Here is a 23,652-nt window from a genome sequence, read left to right as displayed (position 1 = left end):
TTAATAATTAAGCTCTCTCAAGTCTAACATTTTTCTCTATTTCCACTCCTTTTCATTTCTATTGTATATTATTTTTGTTTACTTACTTTTTTTGGTTTATATTTATCATTTTTTAGCATCAAATCTCCCTCCGGTCTTCACTTCGCATTCTGGGACTTTGATTAAAAAAAAACTATGTGTTGCATCAGTTCTGGAGCATGCCTCATGCAGCCCTTGCTGTTTAAAGTTTGTTGCCCTCCACCTACAGGTTCTCTTTCGTTTAGGAGCTCAATTGCTTTGGTTCAGTTGCAGTTTAAATCTGCTGTTCATTTTTTGAACAAAAAAAAGCATAGAAATGGCGTCACTCAAGGTAAGAATGAGAAATAAATCTATATTCGACATACATGTATTTTATTCATTACAGAAATAAAATTTCATAAGCATTATCCTTTACGGTTTTTTGTTCATCAATATTGAAATAATTATTGATATATTTTTTGGTTCCACTTTACTAAAAGGTAAAACCAAATTCATGATATATATTCTGCTTTCTATTGTCTCCCAATTAATTGTATTTCTAACTTTCTTTGGCCAGTTTGATTAACTATAAAAGTACTATCCTTCTAAACACTGTCAGCATTCGATTGATCTATTTAGTCAATATTTACTTATGTGAGCTATTATCAATTGTTATTATCTTATTGTTGAAATTCTACTACATTTTTATTATTCTCTTTTAAATATACACTTTTCTCTAATCTGTCTGTCACAGTATACATTGTTTCCATTAGCGAAAAGTTGCTCATTTTTGGGAAGAAATACATAGCAGTGTGTTTTTGGTTCAGGATCAGCAGACTGTGACTGTCGACTGCACAACTTGCAGACTTTGATCACAAACATATTTTGAAATCTAGGTGTTGCAGGAACAAGAGCCAATAAGCAGGAGATTGAACGTAGCTGCCTACTGACAGAAGGTCACAGATGTAATGGGGTTATTATCCTACGTCTTATTCTTATGGGATATATTGAGGCCTACTTCAGCAGTAGTGCTGCTGTTTAAAACTTCATACTTTTAAAGACGCCATTTTCAATTATATAAATACTTCTGTCTTAATCAAATCTTAATTTCCATATAAATATTTAGCAAAGGAGTATAATTTACCAAAAGAATTGAAGAGGCGAATAACTAATGGCAGCATGCTGTATGTACAATATCTGGATTAGTGGTGCTGAAAGAGCACAGCAGTTCAGGCAGCATCCAACGAGCAGCGAAATCGACGTTTCGGGCAAAAGCAGGGCTTTTGCCCGAAATGTCGATTTCGCTGCTCGTTGGATGCTGCCTGAACTGCTGTGCTCTTCCAGCATCACTAATCCAGAATTTGGTTTCCAGCATCTGCAGTTATTGTTTTTACCTGTATGTACAATATTCCTACTTCCACGAGTAATCAGGGATCCTTCCAGAAAAGGTGGGTAGTATCTAAATTATATAATTAGCAACAAACTTCCAAGGATTAAACACTGTCAAAGCATTAAACAGATTGTAGAAGGTACCTACTAAGCTGATATTTACTCAAAACCTGAGAGATTCTTATAAACTAGAGACATGGAATAATCAAATTATGGAGATTATAGGAAGAGCGAGTTTTGTAAGGAGGTATTTACATAAATACCAGAAACATTAGAAATCCTGGAACTGGGGGCTGTTGTATAAATTTGTGAAACATGGCTAATTTCAGAGGATGGAACATTCATGAGTGGAAGAATTTTTAGGAAAAAGAAAGTAGATTAAATGTATGTAGTCCTATATGTCAGGGATACCTGGGCTCGGAGATATAACTGATCTTGTGGGAGGTAGAAACTTACAGAATAAACCAAAGTAAAACCAAGAACTGCAGATGTTGAAGAACTGAAACAAAAACAGAAACTGCTGGAGAAACTCAGCAGATCTGGCAGCATCTGTCCAGAGAAAGCAATGTTCGTGTTTCAAATCCAGTAACCCTTCTTCAGAATGAATCATACTGTTGGGTAACTATCTATTGCATTTGCTTAGTGGTTATGTTATGGACTAACAAACCTGAGGTTAAGGGCAATGTTAAAAAGAACTTAATTCAAATCTCACTACAGCAGATCCAAATTTTGATTTGAGTTTAAAACTATCATCTGGAAATAAAACCTTATGTTTGCAAAAATAAGTACACTGAGAAAAATCAAGTGATATAGACATCTTGCACGTGCTTCATGACTGAATACAGTGAAAAAGCTACAGGATCTGGCATTTCTTAATAACCCGATCAATGTAAATGAAACACATCATAGCAATACTTCAATGGAAGATAAATGGAACACTGTTAAGAGTACAAGGACATGGATGAAAGTTAAAATCAACAGTCTCAACTTAATAAAATATTGACCTAAGTAGATTAGCAAAGGTGAGACAGAAAATATGGTTTTTCTGAATCTGGCAGTGACAAATAGGGAAGGACTCAATATGAAGAATAATAGAGTCAGAGACACTTCAAAAGGATGATCAGAGAGGATAGCAAAACCTGGGAATGGGAATCAGAGCTGAGGCTAAGAATAACAGTTAAAATTCTTTCAGACTATAATTATGGACAAGCAGTCAGGGAAGAAGTGAAAACTGTACATGATGCAAATGAGCTTGTACCTCACAGGGATAATCACAGCCTCTCCAGACAGTCAATGATTTTATTGTAAATCAGATAGAAACATGAAACAGGTTGAATAGCCTCAAAACAAATAGATCACAAAGGTGTATGATAGTGTACAGTATAAAAAGAGAATAGGAAGGAGACTTGTAATATAATAACAATCATATGGACATGAAAAGGCAGCAGTATTTTTGAAACAGGCCAATATGGTATCTATAGCCAAAAAAAGAATAGGCAAAAAAGACCCAGTGTTCTTACTTTAATTCTTTGTAAAATAATGGAATTGATTACCAGGAAGAATGATAGCTTCTTTAATTACAGCCACTGTGGATTGAAGGGTGAGGTAATGCCTGAGCATTTTTTAACAGGTTTCCTTGTGGACTGTTATGCCCAATAACTTAATCTCCCAAAGGCTTTGGATATGTTTCCACAAAGTCTATCAACTAAATTTATCTTTGTGAGTCTAATCTAGAAAAAGTACCCACTGAGGTGCCAGCCTCTGTGCACTGGAGGGTGCAGGAGAAAGCCTTGATGATGCACCCTGTTAGGGTTCCTCTCCACAAAGATGGAGGTGAACCTGAGAGTCTGGGTTTCTTCCTGGCCAATATTTGTTGAGTGTCACAACTGTCTGCATAAGGGGAAGGAATTGTTGAAGATGCAGAAAGGCTTCTGCAGATTAAGAATGAGTTGATGCTGACGGTAATTGGAGAGCAGCACAGTTGGGCACAATGAGACTTACAGGGTGGGTTGGCAATTGATGTCTCTCTATTCCCACATTTGCAGTCATGCTCTTCGCTGCCTAGATTATTTCCTCCTCCTGATGTTCAGCATTCCCTGCCAGTCTTGGATCTCTCAGTCTGGCTGTGGGACAATTTTTCCCGCCTTGGGGAAAACTGAGAGAATGAAAAGGTGGAAGTGGATGAAAAAGCAATTATTGGAGATGTGGGAGCAGGGCAGGTGACAAGAGGCCCCTGATGAACAAGTAGGAAGTGCAGAAGGCAGGAAGGGTTTGTAGTTTAGGAGGATGAGGTGGATAATAGAAACATTCTGCATGCAATTCTGAGATTTGTAGTCCATGAGCCTTGGTCAGACATGTGCATAGTGGCAGGGTAAGAGTGTGGGCAGGTCCTATGGGTAAGAGCTAGCAGAAAGAAGATGGTGGCATTTACCCCTGTGGAGCACTGGCTCAAAAAAGACCATCTTCCTTTTTTTCCACCATCCCATCCGCCAGCATCTCCTGATCCCTGTTTGTGAAGAAGAGGGGTGAGGTTTCGTTTGCCCTGACCCATGTATATGGTAGTAATGATTGAGCACCAGACTGGGCCAGTCTGAACTTTCAACCTCTAAAATAGCAAGCAGCTAAGCTTTAAGTATGGCACCAGCAGTTTGAACATTGTAAAGTCCCAATGGCAACTACATCTGCCTCTCCTGTTGCTCAAAGCCAGGAGAAAAGCCCACGAGCCCTATTCCATTGTATAATTGATTACGTGAAGAGCCAAGTCAGAAAAACAGATAAGTCACTAGCAGGCCAGACTGTCACTTGACAAAACTCTGTCTTAGCTTAATTCTAGTCCTTTGAATAGTTCGGAGTAGTCTTCATAGTAATCTTATGTTACAGTGTCACAGAGGTTTTTCAGCCCATTGTCGTAAACATCGATCTAATCCCATATTCCAGCACTTAGCCTGTAGCTTTGTATGCTGTGGCATTTTAAGTGTTCATCTAAATAATTCTTAAATGTCTTGAGGGTTCTTACCTCTACCACCCCTTTAGGCTGTAAGTTCCAAACACCCAGCCAGATATTTCTGGGTGAAATTATTTCGACAAATCTCCTCTAACCCTCTTGTTTATCTTAAACTCATACCCCCTGGTTACAGACCCCTTACTAAGGGGAAAAGTTTCTCCCTATCTACCCTGTTTTTTGCCCCTTATACTTTTGTATACTTCAATCAAATTCCCCCCTTAGCCTTCACTGCTCTAGGGAAAGCAACTCCACCCATTCTAGTCTACCTTTGTAGCTGAGTTCTTCCAGCCGAGGGAACATCCTGCTCAATTGCGTGTTCCCAGTTATTCATGAGAATGTAAAAAAACACTTTAAACAGCCTAAGCCGAATACATTGAACTACTTCCCAAAAACAGGCCATTTAATCCAGCTGGGTGACGCAGATATTTATATTCCACACATGTCTCCTCTGACCCAACACCACCAGCATAAAGGTCTCTTCCTTTCTCCCTTGTGTGTTGATGTAGCCTCATCTTAAATGCAGTCCCACATTCTAAAGATTGTCTGGGCCAAGCTATTTCTTCTGAATGCCTTATTGGATTTATTAATGACTATCGCATACTCTTGGTTTTTAAAGTTGGACTCATCCCAACTTCAGAATTGGAAACACCTTCTCTACATTTGCCCTAAAAAATATAATCAATAATTTTAAAGTTATTCAGGCCTTCTGCCTTAATTTTTTTCGAGAATAGAATCACCTATTCAAATGTCCTTGATTAGTAAATACTTTCAATAGACAATAGGTGCAGAAGTAGGCCATTCTGCCCTTCGAGTCTGCACCACCATTCATTATGATCATGGCTGATCATCCTTAATCAGTATCCTGTTCGTGTCTTATCTCCATAACCCTTGATTCCACTATCCTTGAGAGCTCTATCCAACTCTTTCTTAAATGAATCCAGAGACTGGGCCTCCACTGCCCTCTGGGGCAGAGTATTCCACACACCCACCACTCTCTGGGTGAAGAAGTTTCTCCTCATCTCTGTCCTAAATGACCTACCCCTTTCACCTCTGATATCATTATTGTACATCTTTTATTTGGTAGAAAAGGAGAGGAGATCCATACTTTGAGCTTATCCTTACTCAGGAATGATAAGGAGCAGCGCTTTGAAAGCTTGTGATTTCAAATAAACCTGTTGGACTATAACCTGGTAACGTGTGACTTCTGACTCAGGCAGGATAATAATCAGAATCTGTAGAAAAATACTTTTGAATTGCCATTGCCACAAGCCTGTATTTCCAGATAAATATACATACCTTCCAAAAATAAATATTTGTGCTCAGAAATTTAAAGCATCATTATGAAATATTAAAAGGAACTTTAAGTAATGTAACTGTTAAATCAGGTGTTTGCACAAAAAATATCCAACAACAAATAAATATATTTTCTAATCAGAAATACAACTTGGTGCAAGTTAACTATTTTCATCAGTTGTGTACAAAAGTACTGAAACAACACAATAATTACTCTCTGTCTATTCTTTTCCAGTATATGGCAGGATTTGGCAATGAATTTTCTTCAGAGGATCCAAGCTGCCCAGGGTCCTTACCAAAGGGTCAGGTAGTGTACAACTCTCCCATTTGTTTTGTGTGTGTGGTAAGTTTAATGGGAGCAGGTGTAGCTCACAGGCCTGCTGATTCACTGGCATTTTTCACTCAGTTCTGACAGTTATCTGCACAGCCAGTCCAATGATTCAAGCCCTACCTGTAGGCTTGATCTTATTAAAAATAACACTTCAGTGCATTTTGCAAGATCCTGCTGAGGCACCAACCCATCTTTCAGTGGTCGAAATGATCTCAATGTGCTACAAGTATACATGTTTGAAACATGACTTTTTCTTTGAGCTGTCCACAGAATGACCCACAACATGTATCATTTTCTGTTTTTATTTCAGATTTTTAACATTTGAATGTTTTTCATTTTTATTTTCACTGCCATACTCTTCAGAATGAAAGTGATAATGCTGTTGCTGCAGTGATGATGATTAATGTTGTTACCTTATAAGAATGCTATGTCGTTGTTCTCTTTTGTCTCCTTATTATGGTGTATCACTGATCCATATTAAATCATAGAATTCTATAAATGATGACCATACATGCTTTCTTTAACTGCAGAATGTTTTTTTTCCAAGATTCCTTCCCATTCACTAGATCTGCAAATAATAAGAACTAGGAACAATTCAGGCAATACACAATATTTTGTACACTTGAATCTCCAATAGGGAACTTCATGATGCATTTTGTAAACTGAGTAGATGCTTCTCATGTTTTTCCAATAAAATCAAACTCAGAAAATAATCAGCAATCAATTTGAAAATGCAACCACAATAAAAAAAAATTATTGTGCACATTGAATGATAAAAGCAAGTTAATACTAGCTTTGAGATATTAAAGAAGTGTTTCAACAGATGTTCCATCAAACCTAAAATCCCCTTTGCAATAAGTGACCTGCTGGGCCAGGGAAAATGCTGTCATCAATTTCTCTATTCCTCAGGAAAGTGAGAAAAGCTGCATACCAAATGGCTAATGTCAAACATATTTTATGCCTACTATTGCTGATTAACATAGCCTTTTTAAATACGTGATAGTCTTCAGAAATCAGGTAATGTCGAAGTAAAAAAGGGTGGATATCTGAAATGAAAAGAAACACAAAAAAAATGCTTGAAATATTCAGCAGGTCTAAATATTCAGTGTTTATTGAGAAAGCAATGGAGTTAAGGGTCTGGGTATTCCCACGGCTGTACAGGTGGATTTCGAGGTGGGGTGCAAGGTCATTTGGAAAAATGAGCATTAGATCAGCTGCCCAATACTTCCATGTCTCCAAGTATTTTTTCCCAGTGGTACACCAGCAGGTCCAACAGCTTGGAAGCAGCAGGCAGCCAATCAAGGATGTTATCTTCAAGCTTATCTTCACTTCGCCAGGCAGCAAGACATTTTCCTGACAGCATGTGAGCTGTGTCAAGATCCGAAAATGGACCGGAGCCAATTTCAAGAGTGTTTTTGAGGGTTTAAATTTATTTTCTGGCATTAATTCACAAAAGGAGATTGATTCCCAGAGCCACCCTGGCTACTACTTCAAGGAGACTTGAGTCTCTGCACCCAACCCAGCCTATCCCCAACCCACAATGTCTCTCTCATCTGACTCTATCCCCATCTTCCCATGTGCCATTCCTGGAAGGACTTGCCGCTCACCAGGTATCGACTGAAAGACCAGCACCCTTGGCCATTGCACCATCTTTAAAAGGCTGTTACACACCAGAATTAGCACTGGCATTCCAAAGCTGCCCTGCTTAGTGATGAACAATCATTCAGAAGATATCAGAGAAGAGGGAAAAGGAGATACAGTACTTCAACAGTGACCTAGAGATCCTGGTGGACAGAATGTTGTGAACGAGGAACATTGTTTTCCAGAAGCACTGGCAGAGGAGGCCACACCACTACAAGCTGTCATCCAGGTTCAAGGGTGCCACCTAGGTCTATGTGGCTGCCTCAATCTGGAGGAATGGCAAGCAGTGCCACAAACAAGTCAATGAGCATTCCACTCTGTCAGGGTAAGTGCCACACTCTTCTTTCTCTGTTACCTTATACTTACTCTACCACAGTTACTGTACCCACCTTCCACTAAGGCCCATGCTCTGGCAATGTCACTACTGCCTGCATCAGCAGCTCTCACTCATTGTCATGCACCTCCCATACCAATAGCTCCACATAACCTCAGTACTGCTGACTCACTGCTACAGAACACTTCACTACCTTCTGAGCACCAGCACCATCATTAGTAGCCAAGATATCTCACAATCTCAGATGGACAGGTGCCAACATTATGCTCCTCACCCACAAGAGACACCAGAACCTCCTGTGAGGTTGGCAAGTGATCCATGCCCTGCCAACCAAGTAAGTACCATTCTTCATTCCACTGTAATTCTCACAGTAACCCAGCTGTCAGTGTCATTCAGTGCACTTATCTTCTAAACAATGACCATCATGCCTTCTCTCTCTCTTTGTATCGTGCAGGGACCAGCAGGATGTACATGGTTCTAGGGGTGAAACAGACTGCTCCACCAGAGGCTACCTCCACAACCTCAGAGAATGAGTGTATGGCAGCATCAGCAAGCCTGCTTCCTGCACCCCCACCAGCTGAGATAGCGACCCCTCGGTGCAAATGTCAGACTTGGAAAAAGTGGGAGCACAATTTGTTGAACATCTCACTCTGACATCTCTGCATAAGACAAGGAAAAAAAATCCCCCAGGCACTTGGAGGTCCGTCAGAAACTAGACTGCTTCACTTCAGGCAGGAGACGGCACTATGGTGTTGACAATCAGGAACTTTACCCACATGCACAGGGAGGTACAGGAATGACAGATGCATTGTACTTGAGTTACAATGACCATCTTAGGCCAGAGGTTACAGGAACTGCAGCTACGTTGTGGGGACTTAGCTATCCCAAGCATTTGATCATTGGTTGGTTTTGTAAGACCATAAGAATTAGAAACAGGTTTAAGCCATTTGGCCCCTCAAGCATGCACCACCATTCAATAGAATCATGGCTGATCTCATCTCAGCCTCAACTCCACTTTCCTGCCTTTTCCTCATAATCCTTCAGATCCCAACTGACTAAGATTCTATATATCTATCTCAGCCTTAAATATACACAAGGACTCTGTCACCATAGCTCTCTGTGGCAAGAGGTTCTAAAGACTTAGAATCTTGTGAGAAAAGAAATTCCTCCTTATCTCAGTCTTACACTGGTGTCCCTTTATACTGAGACTCTGCCCTCAGGTCTTAGATTCTCCCATGAGGGGAGATGTCTTCTTAACATGTAGACTGTCAAGCCCCTTAAAAATTCTTCATGTTTCAATGAGATCACCCCTCATTCTTCTAAACTCCAGTGAGTAGGGTCCCAACCTTTTTAGTCTTTGCTCTTAATGCATTTCCTCCAAACAGATTATCCTAGTGAATCTTCCTTGAATTTACTCCAATGAAATAATATTCTACCTTAAGGGACCAAAACCATTTACAGTATTCCAGCTGTGGTCTCACCAGCACCTTGTACAGTTACGGTAATACTTCCTCACTCTTATACTCCAATTCCCTTGAAAAAATGGGCAAACATTTCATTAGCTACCTGATTACCTGATCTAGTAGGACAGCTGTAGACAGGAAGTGTCCAGACTCCAGATGGCTGTATATTTCCCTGAGTGCATCAGCCCTACTGCCTGGCCTGCGCATTATGGAGCCACAGGACTGACTGCAGCTCACTCCCTAGGCAGCAGAGGCACAGACTACTTGATCAAGAACAGCCCAACTGGACTTCTGAGCATGTTTACTCCATAGGTGCTGGCACACAGTGCAGGTGTGAGATTGACATAACATGGTGCCTTACAGCAAGATGTGTACTCCCGTGACCGAGGATTGTTGACTTGCAAGGCGAGAACCACGGTTATGTGACTGCACTAATAAGCACGGCAAGGCAAGACATAACAAAGAACAAAGACATCAATGCAGTAGGCTCTAACTGAACGACTGCTAAGACAACAAGTGAGCAGCCCTGAGATGCAGCCTGATCCAATCCGTGAGCTGGATTGGATCCATGTCCCTGCATACAGAATTATCTTGCATCAACCTTTTCAATACTAGTTATTGGTATGCCTTGCAATAGGATACTTCCAATTATCCTACAAGTTGGTCAGAGAGGTGCCATGAGGATCCTGAAAGATTGGCAAAAATTGGATGCCAATGTGCATAGATGAGGGGTGCATGTGGCTGGTGTCCATGGATCATGTCCTGAGATGCTGTTGTGTGGTGACCAATATGGAGGTTCTAAACAGCAGCAGGCAGCTAAGGTTGCCAGCTACCTGTTCTGACTTTCATGTTGAGAATACTTATGTCTAGATTGTTCCCGGTGGGGTGGCAAAATTGGAAACTACATGTTAATGAGGTGAGATCTGCAGTTAATAAGATGATTAAGTTGGCAGTATAGATGCTATGGGCCATAGGGCCTCTTCTGTACTGTATGACTTTATGATTCTCAATAATAATCCCTCATAGTAGGCAAATCACCACTTCCTCGTGAGAATCATATCTCAACACCCAGAATTCAGTTAAAAAGTGCAGCACATTGGTCCCATTGTCAAGCTAGGTATTGCAGGACCTCTCTTGTAATTCTGCCACAACTTTTTCCATAGCCCCTATCCCATAAGATTCTGATTTTGATGCCCAAATACCAACACCATTTTCATTTGTTTGGCATTTACGACAACATAATTAAACTTTTACTCCTCAATGGAATGTTTTGAGATCAAACAGAAACCAACCAAATTGATGAAACGTATCTTTAAAATTCAGAACAATTTGGAGTGTGCTGGTGTGAATGATGGAGGCTGTCCATATTTATTGACAATGAGTGTTTGTATACGAAATGATGCAGATTTTCAATTGTTAATAACAGCCACAAAGGGAATAATCTTTCAAGTGAATAATTAAATAATGACATTTCAGTTTTTTTTAATATTTCAGAATAATCCACAGATTTGTCCTTATGGTTTGTATGCTGAACAGCTCTCTGGTTCAGCCTTCACCTGTCCAAGATACAACAATAAGAGGAGGTAACATTGATTTTAGGGTATAGCTAAGAATATTCCATACTTGTCATATGGTGACATTAATTTTCTTATGTAATCTCATAAAACTATTATAAATAGTTGTTTAGTAGTACAGAACTTAAGTACTGCCAAAAAAGACACACGTAGAAACTTTTCATCATGCACCCATCAAGTCAGTTTACAAGAAATGCCAATTTAAGGGAAAAACAACATTAATAAGATATGAGTGAAGACAGCTGATCAGTCAACCAGTAGACACTGGTTGATAAGTGTATTGACAATGTGAATGATGATTGAGAGTTAATTGCTAGGCTTGTTTAAATTTTAAATGAGGTAGGTTGACTCTGATTAGTCAATGTCCTTTCCTGATTAATGAAACAGAGTAAGATTGACATCTAGTTTGTTGAGTTGAAACATGTTTTGTGTCTCTTTCAGCTCAACAAACTAGATGAATGTCATTCAATTCTTTGTTTTGTCAATTGTCATTATTTGGTGCATTCTCCATGGTTAATACCTCTATTAGGCAGAGTCCACCAGTCAACCAATTAACATTATCCTGTCATACCATATTAATGTTGTTTTTCGCCCTTAAATTGGTATTCTTGTGAATTGTCCTGATTTGTGCTAGACAAAAAAATCAACAAGATGTGTTTTTTTTTAAAAAGTCTATTATGATTTTACAAATATTTTAAGACCATAAGACCATAAGACATAGGAGTGGAAGTAAGGCCATTCGGCCCATCGAGTCCACTCCGCCATTCAATCATGGCTGATGCGCATTTCAGCTCCACTTGCCAGCGTTCTCCCCGTAGCCCTTAATTCCTCTAGACAACAAGAACCTATCAATTTCGGCCTTGAAGACATTTAGCGTCCCGGCTTCCACTGCACTCCGTGGCAATGAATTCCACAGGCCCACCACTCTCTGGCTGAAGAAATGTCTCCGCATTTCCGTTCTGAAATGACCCCCTCTAATTCTAAGGCTGTGTCCACGGGTCCTAGTCTCCTCGCCTAACAGAAACAATTTTCTAGCATCCACCTTTTCAAAGCCATGTATTATTTTGTACGTCTCTATTAGATCTCCCCTTAATCTTCTAAACTCCAACGAATACAATCCCAGTATCCTCAGCCGTTCCTCATATGCTAGACCTGTCATTCCAGGGATCATCCGTGTGAATCTCCGCTGGACACGTTCCAGTGCCAGTATGTCCTTCCTGAGGTGTGGGGACCAAAACTGGACACAGTACTCCAAATGGGGCCTAACCAGAGCTTTATAAAGTCTTAGTAGTACATCTCTGCTTTTATATTCCAACCCTCTTGAGATAAGAGACAACATTGCATTCGCTTTCTTAATCACAGACTCAACCTGCATGTTTACCTTTAGAGAATCCTCGACTAGCACTCCCAGATCCCTTTGTGCTTTGGCTTTATTAAGTTTCTCACCATTTAGAAAGTAGTCCATTCCTATATTCTTTTTGCCAAAGTGCAAGACCTCGCACTTGCTCACGTTAAATTCCATCAGCCATTTCCTGGACCACTCTCCCAACCTGTCTAGATCCTTCTGTAGCCTCCCCACTTCCTCAGTACTACCTGCCTGTCTACCTAACTTTGTATCATCGGCAAACTTCGCTAGAATGCCCCCGGTTCCCTCATCCAAATCATTAATATATAATGCGAACAGCTGTGGCCCCAGCACCGAACCCTGCGGGACACCGCTCGTCACCGGCTGCCATTCTGAAAAAGAACCTTTTATCCCAACTCTCTGCCTTCTGTTAGATAGCCAATCCTCAATCCATCCCAGCAGCTCACCTCGAACACCATGGGCCCTCACCTTGCTCAGCAGTCTCCCGTGTGGCACCTTATCAAAGGCCTTTTGAAAGTCCAGATAGACCACATCCACTGGGTTCCCCTGGTCTAACCTACTTGTTACCTCTTCAAAAAATTCCAACAGGTTTGTCAGGCATGACCTCCCTTTACTAAATCCATGTTGACTTGTTCTAATCAGACTCTGGTCTTCCAAGAATTTAGAAACCTCATCCTTAATGATGGATTCTAGAATTTTACCAACAACCGAGGTTAAGCTGATTGGCCTATAATTTTCCATCTTTTGCCTTGATCCTTTCTTGAACAAGGGGGTTACTACAGCCATCTTCCAATCATCTGGGACCTTTCCTGACTCCAGTGACTCTTGAAAGATCTCAACCAATGCCTCTGCTATTTCCTCAGCAACCTCTCTCAGATTCTAATATTCCAATTATTCAAATAGTTAAAAACTCCATTGATCATGCAAATTCAGCACATCAATTTAGTGAAGCTTCCAAAGCATGTAATAGATCTTCACAGGTGACCTGAAAGATGTAAAAGAAATTATTATGAATTTATGATCCATTGTAATTACAAAATTATATTTGTGCTTTGTTGTGTTAAGAATATTGTCTCACTGCCTTACTCCCAATGAGTGGGAGTTTGGTAGTACGTTCAGGAACAGAGCCAAAAATAAGGCAGCAAGGTAACTTAATGCCTAATCACTTTAATTTAATTTAATATTTAATTTAGGAAACAAGTTTATGAAATTTATCAAAAGGAAATTAATTATGAAAAGGAACAAAATAGAGTTTTGGCAAGTACTTAATGGCTGCAATAAAGTAATGCTTGTATTAATCTAAAACCTTTTTCAGCATTTTTAAAAATAAAAAAAAATTAGGGTGATGACTCTTTGGAGATCTTTGACTATTCTCTGCATTAATGACTAGTGACCCTATTGAGAAACCTGTTAATCTCAGAGAAGAGATTCAAACTTATTCCATGGCCACCACTCCCAATGGCTGAAAAGGATACTATCCAGTTTAAACAATACAAGATCTGTGTTAATCCATACTTGATACTTTAACAATAACTCACAAAACACATGGGAGCTTTCATTCTGGGTGTATGTCAGTTCTGGTGGGTTTAACTGGAAAAATGTGTATGTTAGGGTGAGAATTTATGTTCTCCTGTTCCTTTACCAGTAAGCCTTTTGATCATTTGAAGTCAGTTACAGGGAGCCATGATGACTGCACTAGCCTGTGCCCAGCTTGCAATTATGCTTTAAGTGCAGACAGGACCTTAACTGCAGATATGGCTGCATTTCTTTGGTACCCACTTTGGGAGATTTTGAATGTTTACCTTGAGCTGAAGTATTATTGCTCAGATTTTATGCACAGTTAAATAACTTTTCCTCCACCTGTAGAAGTTGCTCTAGAGTGAAATATGTGAGCCTTTTAAACGCTGCTCTTCACTGTTGCTTAAACTCTTCCATATAGTGCAGAACAAATTAAATTTTCTTGACCTACTTCCATGTCCCAGTCATTTACTCAAATTAACTAGAGACAGTCCCATTGCAAATTTGGCTTACCTGCCATCTAGGTGAAGCTACCTATAGGTCACATTAACTTCATTTTGACCATATTTGGCAATATGGGTATTAATCAACTGCGCATTGATTCAATTTTAATTAGTTTCTTTCTGTTCTTTTCTTGGTAGTTGGTTTTATCGCATTGTACCTTCAGTTCTTCACAAGCCCTTCAATTCCATACCCCAGGGAAATCTGTCCTACAATTGGGATGAAATCAACCCTGATCCCAACCAGGTAACAATATTTCTTCATCAAGTTTCAATAATCCACTCATAAGAATATTTGGGCCACATTTTTAAAAGATTTCAGCTTTTCTATAAAAGGCACAATTTATCTTACTAATCAAACAGTCTTGGGTGTTGCACATCGTAGCTAAATATTGGCAAAGATGTATGTTCAATCTTTTCAACATAACTTTGGAATAAAACCATGTTTGCTTGTACTGATAACTCAGCTATGAGCTGAACATTTTATGTTACTAATATCTTAATGAAGGGAGACAAATTTGCTGAGGACAGACCAGTTAATAACAGGTAATTGCAATGCCATTTAGATTAATGCCACCAAAACCAATTCATTTTTCCACTTGATACATTTAATACGACATTGGGGAACTGATTAGTTAAATAGAAGCTCCTGGTATTTACTAAACGCAGAAATTTCTTGTGCTTTTAATAACTATAAATTGGAAGATTTTAGTTGATTTTACAGAACACATTTTTGATTCTTTTGATCTTGGCAGAACTTCAAAGTGTTCTAAGAAATGTCTGAAAAAGTGGCAGGTCACCTGTAGTGTACAGCCTCAGCTTTGAAATAAAATCTGTCTCATGCAATTTCTTTTATCTTGCTTCTAGCTTAGATGGCTTCCATTTAAAATTCACAAAGCATCAGAGAAGATGGTTGACTTTGTAACAGTAAGACTGCTTTTATTTTGCTTTTGATTGTCTCTCCACCTGCAAGTTTACATAATGTCGAGGGATATATCATTAATAGACTGGAAACTGAAACATGCTGGACTGCCAACATGGACTGGGAATGGAGCAAATGCTACTCAGGTTGCTGAGTTCTGGTTAGAATTGGGTCTTGAGCTTCATTTGAATCATACCGTGAGCGGCAGGTGCCTGCTATGTAACTTCAGGCGGATTTCAGCAAGGTTACTACAGCAGTGGTCAAATAGGTCTTCGAGTATAGACCAGACAGATATAAGTATCGTATGTAAATAGAATCCTGTGAATTATTGCACACTCATGTCTCTCAATTTATTAAAGACAATGCAGTTTAATTAAAGAATACATGTGATGGCCGTTCTTATTTATGTTCTTTGGAGCAAATTAAAGTGAATATGTTTTAGGAAACTACTAGTTGTTAATTTTATTTTAGCACAAACAAATCCTCCACATTGATTTTATCATTCAGTCAGTTATGAGTTTGTTCTTAGACCAGGAATAAACTGTCCATTCCAGTGTACCATCTATTTCCTTTTGGCAGCACATCTGTTGAATGATATTCTTTTTCACCAGGGATTACATACATTATGTGGAGCTGGAGATGTCAGATCCCGAAATGGGTTGGCTATTCACATCTATGCTTGCAACACATCAATGGAGAATAAGTATGTTACTACCTTTAAGAACATTTTCTGTCATATACCTTGTTTTCTACCTTTTTCTGTGATATTAAAGGAAATGAATCCTTGTTTTTGTTATTTCTCACGTTTAACTGTTGTTGGATACCATGCCACCTTTGTGGATTTAATCTGAGGCCTAAGTCCTAGTTTTGATTAAGAGTTTCTCATCAAAATACCAGACTAAAAAATTGGTCTGCCAGTGAATATAACTTTTTTGTCCCAATCTCATTTTAAGCTATTAAAACCTTGTATTTCAATGTAATTTCCTACTTAAATTGATGAAATTCTGAAGTCCTCTAATGTTTACATTTTGTATTTCAGGTCTTTTTATAATTCAGATGGAGATTTCCTTCTAGGTAGGTAAGACCCTTTGAAAAGTCAGTTCATACACTTTGCCAAATTATCTTAACTTGAAAGAAATGATTTTGCCATGGATTCCAAAAACACCGCCTCCGAAACTTAATATTAAAGCATCCTCAGAAGGTAGGATCAGTCACGCATTCCATGAATTTGCGCCTTCTACTGGTGGGACCCCTAGAACAAAATCAATGTTAGAAAGCAGCATTGCTTGAGAGTGCATGGAATGTATTTAAGTAGCAGCTTTTCTGTTGATGTGTAGCGGAATATGAATCTAAGAAATAAATCAAACAAGGCATGCATGTACCATTTTATTGAAGACCAAGTAACTAATTTCAGACTCCAACATCCATCCTGGATTCACTGTAGAAATTACTGTGGAATTAGTTCTGCCCCCTTTACCATTAACACTTGGATTCATATTTAGCCTACAAGGGAAAGGAAATTTCTCACTAACGATCAAAGCTGGTACAATGTTTCAGAGAAGTGTTCCTTCAATTTTGAAATCAAACCAACACCCCCAAGCTGAAGAATTGATTAAAAACTCAGCAGAATCATATAAAGAGAGTGAGAATACTTTTATCAAGGAAAATTTAACAAAGAAGTATAAAGGATGATAATAAAGTGGCCATTGGTACAAAACAGAGACAGCCAAATCCTATCCCTGTATTCGCAATACAATAAAATTAAAGCTTTAATGTTCATCACCAAGACTGGCTCAGCAGCACCAATACAGATCAAGCTGGCCAAACTGATGTGAAGGACATTGCTGTTAAATTGGGTCTGTGGCTCGTGGTGAGAGAACCAAGAGGGGAGAAACATATTTGATCTCAACCTCACCCATCTGTCTGCCATAAATGCATCCATCCTCCATCCATGAAAGTGTTAGTAAGGGTGATCATCGCACAGTCCTTGTGGAGACAAAGTTCTGTCTTCACATTGAGAAAACCCTCCGATGTGTTGTGGCGCAATCACCATGTTAAATGGGATAAACTTTGAACAAATCTAGCAAGTCAAGACTGGGCGTCTGAAGTGCTCTGGTCACTACCAGCAGCAGAATCATACTCCAGCACAATTTGCAACCTCGTGGCCCAGCATGTGAGGCTTTGCACTTTGGCAGAGAGACTTATGGAGCTGACTATTACTTAAATGGAGGAAGACTGCAGAAAGCTAAGGAACAGAAGAATTTGGGAGTCCTTATCCATGACATCACAAAATAGTTAGCATCCAAGTTCAGCAGATAGTAGGGAGGACAAATTGAATGTTGACCTTAATTATAAAGGCCATATAAACTCAGTGGCAACAAGAGCAGGTCAGAGGTTAGGAATATCGGGGCAAGTAACTCACCTCCTGACTCTTCAAAGTCTGTTCACCATCTACAAGGCAAATTCAGGAGTGTGATGGAATACTGCTAGGTTGCCTGGATGGGCAGCTCCAACAACAATGAGCTTGACAGCATCCAGGACAAAGCAGTCCTCTTGACTGGCATCACGTTCACAAACATTTAGTCCATCAACTGCCGACACTCAGAAGTGGCAGTGTGTACTACCCATAAGATGCACTGCAGAAATTTACCATGGCTCCTCAGACAGCACCTTTCAAACCCGCATACACTACCATCCAGAAGGTCAAGGGCAGAAAATAAAGGGGACCTGCAAGTTCCCTCCAAGCCACTCACCATTCAACCTTGGAAATATATTGATGTTCTTTCAGTGCCACTGCATCAAGATCCTGGAATTGCCTCACAAACAATATTGTGGATTTACCTACAGGGCATAGACTGCAGCAGTTCAAGAATGCAGCTCACCACCATCTTCTCAAAGGCAACTAGGGGTGGGCAATAAATGCTGGCCAGCCAGGACTGCCAATATTGCATGACTAGGTAAAATGAAAAGTAAGCCAGTGGACCCCTTGAGCCTTTTCCTCCACTCACTAAGATCATGGTTGATCCAATTACTCCACATTCCTACCTACTCTCAATTAATTTTCACCTCTTTGCTTACCAAGAATTTATGTCTGTCCAACAACATTCAAAGTCTCTGCTTCTACTGCTTTAGAGGAAGTGAATTCCAAACATCTATGATCTTTCTGAGAAAATAATTCTCCTTGTCACTCTTAATTTTAAGTAGTGGTCCTCAGTTCTAGATTCTCTTACAAGAGGAAACATTCTTTCCATATGGACCCTGTCAAAATCTCTCAGGAGTTTCTATGTTCTAGTCAAGCTGTCCCTTACCCTTTTAAACTCCAGTGGATACAGGCCTATAGCCTGTCCAACTTCTCCTCATAAGACAACCTGCCCATTCCAGGTTTCAGACCAGTAAATACTCTGTGAACTGCTTCCCAGGTCCTAATGGACTGCATCCTAAGATCTTAAGATTATCATTCCAAACTCAAGTAAAAATTGATCCAAGTCAAACCAATTTATCATCATAAGACAGTTCTGCTACCACCAGTATCAGCCTGGTGAACTTCTGCTACACTGCCTATATGACAAGTTCTACTAAAGAACAATACCTTTTACACCTCTCATTAATTTATTTCGTCATCTCCAATCTTTATTAAATGCCTTTTTGAGCTCATGACTGTTATTCCATGGAACCTCAGTGTTCGCACTTTCTTTTATTCAAAGTCAGATTATATTTAATTGCTAATTTATCAACCCAGCATGTAAATAATTTTCACATCTAGCTAATGTTTTCTTCCCATCTTTCCCTCATGTTAATCTTGTGCTAGTTTAACTTAACCCAATGAGCTTTATCCCTTTTCATCCCAAAAAATGTAGCTAATGTTCAGTCTATTTTTGTCTGTGATGACTCTACACAATGCTAAAAGGGAGAAATTATAGCAAAGTTGTAATGTCACTGGACTAATAAGCCAGAGGCCTAAACTAATCCTCTAGGGAATATAAAGTTAGTCTTGATGACCATGACAGCTACCACTGTAAAAACCCATATGGTTCACTAAGGTTCTTTAGAAGAAATCTGCTTTCTTTATCTGGTCTGGGCTACATGTCACTGCAGATCCACAGCAATGTAGTTGACTCTTCCTAGAAATGGCCAAATAAGGCACTGAAGGGGAAATAAAAATGGCTGCAGATTCTGACCTTGCTAGTTTTCCCTACATTACATAATAAAATAAAGAACAAAAGTAGTTTTTGTAAACATTTTCCAGGTGTAGTCCCACATTTCGCCCTGGCACAGAATATTAATCATCTATGTGTTTACTGGACAGAATGGCATGATAGAGAATGACAATTACAAGAAAATATGAAAGCCTTACCATTCCACCTGCTGATTTCAGTTTTTTTTAAACAATTTTTCATTTTTTGATGATTGCTGAATGATACTCAGGAAAAGAAAAATGGGAGAGTTGAGGAGTAAAATAATACTGATTCTAAAATTAGGGACCACCCTTTAAGACAGAGATGAGGAGAATTCTTTACCCTGAGGGTTATGTAACTTTGGAACTCTGTGCCTTCAGAGGATGGTGGAGACAGGGTCATCAAATATTTTTAAGATAAAGGTGGATAGATTCTTTTCAAGCAGGGCACTCAAGGGCTATCAAAGGTAAATGTGAATGTAGAATTTGGAACACAAATAGACCAGCTACGAACTTATTGAGGTACTGATTGATGTGACAACCATCTGATGAAGGAGCAGCGCTCCGAAAGCTAGTGCTTCCAAATAAACTTGTTGGTCTGTCACCTAGTGTTGTGTGATTTTTAACTCTGATTGATGTACGTCTGCTCCTAAGTTCATATGTTCATAGTTCTCCAAAACTGACAATAGGAAATATAACATAGGCTTTTTCTTTAAAGCCTGTTGATTTTAATTAGATACCTGTTTGATTGCAGTGCCCCAGAAAGGGAACCTGCTGATTACAACGGAGTTTGGAAAGATGCTGGTTGAACCTAATGAGATTTGTGTGATTCAGGTAAGAGAGGCCAGAAGTTGACACCTAGATGATTCTCAGCCCAACCCCATGCCACTGCTGTATCACTCTGACAACACCATTTTAAAATGTAAATGCCTTAATAGCTAGAGCTCATTTCATGATGTTGTGAATCTCCAGGAGGTAGGAACTGCCTGCAGAACGTAACTAGCAAAGCCAGCCGTGATGGTGAGAGTAGGTGGTGCCTTGGAGTCCCAGCAGAATCAATGCTCATAAAAGTTGATAAGCAGGGCAAAGTGAGAGGTGCTTCAAACAATCTAGCACAAGATTCACCAGGTCCTAATGCAATCGTTGCATTGAAAACACTTCCATTTTCCCCTGTTTGGAACCCAACAGCTAAGCACAAACTGTATGAGTTCACTTTCAAAAGCTGCACTCTTATGCTCCCAGACCTGTTAACAATAGGAGCTAAAAGGGCCATTTAATACAGGTGAGTGTGTTTCTCATTCCCTATCTCCTGTCCTTTGTAAATCAGAGTGCATTCTAAAATTCGTGGAATTCTGAGATGCCCTTACTCCCAACTTAGTTGGGAGTTGAAAATCCACTCCATACTGGTACTCCACACCAGGACAGCATTCAGCTCATCAAGATCATCAGTCCCACTCTTCCTGATATTCCCAAAGCCCTGCAGGTTCAATCTCTATTTGAAAGCACTGATCATCCCTGCTTCCACTAGTCTTACAAGCACAAATTTGAAGTCGTGACTAATCTCTGCACAAAAGACATTCTTCCTCACATGCCCCTGCACCTCTAACCCAAAATCTTAGGTCTTTATCCTGTCAAAATCTTTTTTATCTCTGTCAGAGCTCCCCTTTGTTCCAAGGGGAATAACTATACCTTCACCAACTTACCTCATAGTTAAACATCTCATCACTGGAACCATTCTGTGCACCTTCTCAAAAACTTGTTTATGCTTCCTAAAATATGTTGATACTAACTAAATCCAAAAGTACAGTTGTAGTCAAGGCTCAGAATAGCGTGCCTACTTTTGTATTCTGTACTTTTACTTGTGAATACCAAGATCCCACCTATCTTGCTAACTGCTCTCAGCATGTCCTGTCACCCCATAGGTCTAGGTACATGAATCCCCACTCCCTCTGTCTCTGTGTCATTTAGCTTGTATTGTACTTCTCCACCTTTTTGCCAAAATGCATCACCTTAGACTTCTTCCCATTAAATTCCACATTGCCCATTTTTCTGGCCTATCAATACCCTATTGCACTTGACTGACATCACCTTCACTGATTGCCACACCTCCATGTTTGGTATCATTGGCAAATTTTTAAATGTTCAAGTCCATGTCATTTTTATATATAAAAAAACAGCAGATGTACCATTGAATCTTCAGGAATAACATTGTCCATGATCCTCCAGTCTGAGAAAGAACATTTAATTTTTAAAAGATATGAATTGACAACAAATGGTTGCATTTAAATCCAATATAATTTAAAAGACCTAATAGGAGAAGTAGCATTCTTCAAGAATGTGGTGCTTTTATCTCTAAAATTATGGAGCTAGCTTCAGGTGCTGTTCACCCTACATATAGAAACTAGTTAGTAACATAAAGGTTAAAAAGGTCACATTTCACATGCTATTCTAATTTTAATACAATTAGTTCAGTTGCACACAATGACAATCTCCTTTTGTAACCTTTTCTGTTTTCAGAAAGATTATTGATATATTTTTTTTAATTAGAGAAGTTTATCTGCATGACATACATTATAATAGCTTGTATGAAAAATAATCACTAATATCTAGAAAATATAGTGACACATTTCTGATTTTTTTTTCTTTCAGCAAGGGATGCATTTCAGTGTGCAGGTTTTTGAAGAGACACGAGGTTACATCTTGGAGATATTTGCAAGCCATTTTGAGTTGCCTGATCTTGGACCAATCGGTGAAGATTTTACATGGCAATATATCCTAGCCTTTAACAAATCCCATTCTCAGTGACATTGTGGCACATGTATGTGGGGCAAACATACCAGGGTTGTAGGTAGAAGAATTGGAAATACTCAGCAAATTAGGCATCACCTGGTAGTCCATTGACTTAAAATATTAATCAAAAACTGGAAATACTGGAGAAACTCAGCACTTGTGTAGAGAAAACAGAGTTAACATTTTGAGTTTGATAACCCTTCTTCAGAACAGGTCTGAAATGTTAATTCTGCTATAAATGTTATACAGTTTACAGTAAATGGAAGAGCCTGGGGAAAAGTTAATGAGCAGAGAGATCTGGGAGTTCAGGTCCACTGTACCCTGAAGGTTGGTGCACAGGTGAGTAGAGTGGTCAAGAAGGCATATGGTATGCTTACCTTCATTGGAATGGGATATTGAGTATAAGAGCTGGCAGGTCATGTTAAAATTGTACAAGACATTGGTTTGGCCGCATTTAGAATATTGTGTACAGTTCTGGTCGCCACATTACCAAAAGGATGTGGATGCTTTAGAGGGGGTGCAGAGAAGGTTTGCGAGGATGTTGCCTGGTATGGAAGGTGCTAGCTATGAAGAGAGGTTGAGTAGGTTATGATTGTTTTCTTTGGAAAAAAAGGAGATTGAGGGGGGATCTGATTGAGGTCTACAAAATCATGAAGGGCATAGACATGGTGGATAGAGATAAGATTCCCAGGGTGAAGGATTCAATGACGAGAGGTCACACTTTCAAGGTGAAAGGTGAAATGTTTAAGGATACATGTGGCAAGTACTTTACACAGAGGATGGTAGGTGTCTGGTACGCGTTGCCAGTAGACGTAGTAGAGGCAGACACCGTAGATTCATTTAAGGTACGTCTGGACAGATGCATGAGTAGGTGGGGAGCAGAGGGACACAGATGCTTAGGAATTGGCTGACAGGTTTAGACAGGTTTGGATTTGGATCAGCTCAGGCTTGGAGGGCTGAAGGCCTGTTCCTAGGCTGTAAATTTTCTTTGTTCTTTGCTTCTCTCCACAGGTGCGGCCGAGTATTTCCAGCATTTCTGTTTCTATTTCAAATGCCAGCATCCCCAGTATTACACTTTTGTTTAGCTAGAATTCATTGGTTGCATTGACTGATTTTAGAAATCTTTATAAGTGATTTTTACAGATTTCCAATCGTTTATTCCTGGACTTTTCAATGGTGGTGGGTTAGTTAAAATGTTTCTAACAGTTCCTTATCTGCCAGGAGCCAGATTTTTCCCTGTCCTTACTAAAAATTGAAGGTACTGTGGATGCTGGGAATCAAATACAAAAACAGAATTGCTGGCAAAGCTCAGCAAGTCTGGCAGTATCTGTGGAATGAAATCAGAGTTAGTGTTTC

At 39.5% G+C, this 23,652-nt stretch overlaps 1 protein-coding gene across 1 annotated transcript in view; it reads left to right on the top strand.

Moving 5' to 3' along the window:
• The first annotated feature begins 218 nt into the window (after positions 1-218).
• The window catches only part of hgd (homogentisate 1,2-dioxygenase), a 38,556-nt gene continuing 15,122 nt past the window's right edge, over positions 219-23,652 (top strand). Inside the window, exons 1-9 of the mRNA XM_072585282.1 lie at positions 219-349; positions 5,919-5,990; positions 10,947-11,035; positions 14,552-14,657; positions 15,278-15,337; positions 15,944-16,035; positions 16,372-16,406; positions 20,261-20,340; positions 22,156-22,255. Coding sequence (XP_072441383.1) covers positions 335-349; positions 5,919-5,990; positions 10,947-11,035; positions 14,552-14,657; positions 15,278-15,337; positions 15,944-16,035; positions 16,372-16,406; positions 20,261-20,340; positions 22,156-22,255 — 649 coding nt within the window. The 5' untranslated portion in view covers positions 219-334. The remainder of the gene's footprint in view (positions 350-5,918; positions 5,991-10,946; positions 11,036-14,551; positions 14,658-15,277; positions 15,338-15,943; positions 16,036-16,371; positions 16,407-20,260; positions 20,341-22,155; positions 22,256-23,652) is intronic.

This window comes from Chiloscyllium punctatum, chromosome 15 (assembly GCF_047496795.1).
Source record: "Chiloscyllium punctatum isolate Juve2018m chromosome 15, sChiPun1.3, whole genome shotgun sequence".
In the NCBI taxonomy this organism is placed as follows: Eukaryota; Metazoa; Chordata; class Chondrichthyes; order Orectolobiformes; family Hemiscylliidae; genus Chiloscyllium; species Chiloscyllium punctatum.
This window is presented reverse-complemented; position numbering and strand designations above follow the sequence as displayed.